The 3,576-nt window shown below is 65.4% G+C and overlaps 1 protein-coding gene across 1 annotated transcript in view; it reads right to left on the reverse strand.

The window, feature by feature from the left end:
- Positions 1-745: 745 nt before the first annotated feature.
- PANX2 (pannexin 2) overlaps positions 746-3,576 on the reverse strand; it is a 19,975-nt gene continuing 17,144 nt past the window's right edge. The window contains exons 7-8 of the mRNA XM_006157612.1: positions 2,211-3,551; positions 746-1,933 (exon numbers count right to left, since the gene is read on the reverse strand). Of these exons, the coding sequence (XP_006157674.1) occupies positions 1,593-1,933; positions 2,211-3,551 (1,682 nt within the window). The 3' untranslated portion in view covers positions 746-1,592. The remainder of the gene's footprint in view (positions 1,934-2,210; positions 3,552-3,576) is intronic.

Consider the following 3,576-nt stretch of genomic DNA (forward strand, 5'->3'; position numbering starts at 1 on the left):
GCTCCTCCCTGGACAGCCTGGTGCTCCCAGTGGCCCCGCGGTGCGACCTGCGCAAGGCGAACTGGCTGTCCATGGCAGCATCTCTGGCTTCATCCTCGCCACCTGGAGCTAAGAGCCTACAAGTCAACCTGGTGGGATGTGCTCTCACCCAGCTCCGGTGGGCGTGGCCCCATGCTGGGCCACTCTGGTGGCATCCTGACTGCTGGGAACACAGCCCTGCCTGCCCAGCCCACTCTGGGTTGTTTCAGGGCAGGGTCTAGGGAAACCCTTCCAGGCCTCCGGCTGAGCCTCAGCACACCCCCAGTTTCTGGCTTCCATAGAGCCTCTATCCATGCTCTGGGGAACACCCACAGACTAGCCTGCCCCACCAAGCCCTGGACCCGATGTCTAAGACCCCTGCTCTGAGCCCCTCAGAACACACCCAGGTGCCTCCTCCAGGAAGCCTTCCTGGATCCTGCAATCTCTCTGTCCCGTTAGCAGTGTACCTGCCGCCTCTTGCCCTCAAGCACATGATCTATGGGCTACCTCCCTGGGGTCCCCGCATGTCTCCCCTGAGCTGTCAGCGGTGGGGTGTGTACATGCAGGGGCAGCCCCAGGGCCTAAGCCCTCAGAAGCAACTACCACATACCCTCGCCTCGCCACAGCCGCCACCTCAGTCCCCTCCTCACGCTTCTCCCTCCCGGGGAAGCCTGAGGCACTGTGCCCAGACCCCAGCACCATGACGTGACGAGTCGGGACAGGCAGGTATCAGAATAATATTTATTGAATGCTCAGTGCTACCTTGTTAATGCTGCGTCTCGGTGCCGCGTGGCTGAGGTAATTGGGGCGCCAGCCCGGGCCTGGCTCCTGCAGAGCCCACGGCCTGGGCCCACGGCTGCGCACCGGGGGCGACGTGGTTATTGCGTTGGACTCCCTCCTGCTCGCGGTCGCATGCTCGTGGTCACAGCTCCACGCTGCAACGTTCACGGGCACATGTGCTCGCCTGTGCGCCTGCACCCACGCTGCCACACGCACACACACCTGCTCACTCGCACCCCACCCTCTGCCACATGCACCACACGCTCACCCCACCTGTGCACGCCCACTCACACACACTGCCCTTTGCTTCAGACTCACCCTGTCTCCCGCGGGTGGCACGCACTCAGGCTCAGCGATCATAATAAAATAAAGGGGTGTCAGGCTGAGAGAGAAAGTGCATGGTGACCTCCGACCCGGGTGGGCCTCCGCCCCTGAGGGGAGAGCCCTGAGCACACGCCCCATGGCGTGGCGCTGCACGGCCTGTGCAGCCTCCAAGTCCTCTCTGCCCGACCGGCCCAACAGAATCCGCTAGAAAAATAAACTCTTCGTCTGCGGCCCAGATCCCACAGCGGGGCACTTGTCCGGGCTGGTGCGAGTGGGGCCGTTGTCAGGGGGCTCCCCTGCAGGCCGGAGGGGAGTGCTGAGCCCCGCGGCGTGCAGCAGGAGGCTGGGGGGATATGGACGGTGTGGGCAAAGCAGAGACCCTGTCCACGCGGGCCGGGGGTCAGCCAGGAGGCCGCTGGCCAGCCACACCACACTCGTGCAGGCCTCTGCAGCCTGAGCGTCCCTGACCCTCAGAACTCCACGGTACTCACAACCGTCCTGGGCTCATCAAAGGTGGCGATGAGGATCTGCTGAGGGGGGGGGATGGCGATGAGGTCGCCCATGTCCGGGGGCACACAGGCCCCCTCCTCCTCCTCCCGGGCCTCATACAGTGTGCTGATGTGCAGCAGAGGGTGGGTGGCGTTCCGGCTCAGGACAGCTATCGGGTCAGGCTTGCTCAGGCTGGCTGGTGACAGAGGGGCCGCAGAGGAGGGTGCAGGGGGTGAGCAGACATGAAATGGGCCCCCAGAGGGCAGCCCGGCTCGGGCCGGCTCTGCTGGGTACGAGGTTTCCTTCTCAGGGAGCGGAGCATCTGCAAACAGTTGAACACAGGGTCTCAGGCCTGTCCCCTGGGCTGTGGCCGGGCAGGGGACCAGGGGATCAAGAGTGCCAGCTGGCCCTCGGCCCAAGCTTGCTTTCTGCCTCCTGGGGCCCACCCTCCGCCCCGCATTAAGGCACCAGGCTGCTCAGGTACAGTGGGGTCAACTCTGAACCTCAGACGCCTCCCAGCCTGCACTCCTCGGGGCCGAGAGGGGGTGCCCCGTAGGCCCGGTCCTCTGGCCCTCCCGCCCCACAGGCTGGCTCCCTACCTTTGGTGGGTGCTGCGGCCAGGCCCCGCCCACACTCCTCGGCCTGGGACAGGAAGCCTCCCTCCTGGCTCCGGGAGGCAGGCAGGGCACTGGGCACCGCCTCGGGCTTGGCCTTCTTGGTGCCCAGGATGTAGGGGTGCACGTCCAGCGAGAAGTGGCGGGTGTGCTTCTTGTCGGGTGCGGGACCCGCGTCGCTCCCTGTGCCCTTGTAGTGGTGAGCAGCCCGGGCGCCAGCGTCCAGCAGGGGTGCGATGAGCGTGTCGGTGGCCGTCTTCCTGCGCACTGGCTTGGGCTTCTCGGCCTTGCTGTTCTCCACACGCATGATGGCCAGTGGCTCCTTGAAGGGCTGGGGCAGCGGGTTGCTGCTGGGGATCCACTTCATCTTCTTGCGCGGCCGCTTCACCACGGGTGGCTCGGCAGAGCCATCGGGCTCAGCGGGGTTGGCGCTGGGGTCCACGGTCTGGATGCCCGAGTCGCGAACGGTAGGCGTGGCGTCGTGGTTGGACTGGGCCAGCTCGGCCAGCAGCTGCCGCACCACGTTGTCGTACATGAGGTCGCTCTCGTTGGTGATGAAGTCCAGGCGGTTGAGCGACTTGATGTGGTCGCGGTTCTCGTTGCAGAACATGGCCAGGATGTTGATGTCGCAGAACTGGGAGCGGCGCCACTGCCGGCGTGTCTTGATGCCCACCTTGTGCAGCTTGTCGAAGATGAAGTTGCTCTTGCGGAAGATGAAGAGGTGGATGAGGTTGACGAGGATGATGAGGTTCATGAAGCACAGCAGCACGATGTCCACGCCCGCGATGATGCGCTGCAGCTGCACGGCTGGCAGCTTGCAGCTCACGCGCACGGCCAGGCCCCCCCCGGCTGGCCCGTCAGGGGCCGCGCCCAGCGCACACGTGAACTCGTTCTGCTTCTGGGTGGCGTAGTAGGTGCACAGGTAGGAGATGGGCACCACGCTCAGCAGCAGGATGAGCACGTGCCGCGCCAGGTACAGCTTGGCCAGGAAGTTGCTGCGGCCCCGGCGCTCCAGGTACTTCTCAAACAGGTTCTGCTCGGGGCTCTTCTCCTTCTCGGCGTTCTCGATGATCTCCCGCTTCTCCCGCTCCGTGATGCCGGGCCCCTTGGACTGGATCTGCTTCTCGATCTTCGGGGCCCGGCCTTCGGCCGCCCGGTGGTAACAGTTGTCGATCTCCTGCAGCAGGAAGTTGAGCTCGGAGGTGAGGCGGGTGGAGGCCAGGAACTCCCAGCCCAGGGCCGGCACGTACATGATAGCGGCGAAGGCCAGCAGCGCGTAGGGCAGGAACTTGTGCTCGAACAGCGATGGCCACAGGCTGGCGGGCCCGCCCGGGCGCGGATCCCGCCACCC

This window comes from Tupaia chinensis, unplaced genomic scaffold (genome assembly GCF_000334495.1).
Source record: "Tupaia chinensis unplaced genomic scaffold, TupChi_1.0 Scaffold000548_1, whole genome shotgun sequence".
NCBI classification, from domain to species: Eukaryota; Metazoa; Chordata; class Mammalia; order Scandentia; family Tupaiidae; genus Tupaia; species Tupaia belangeri.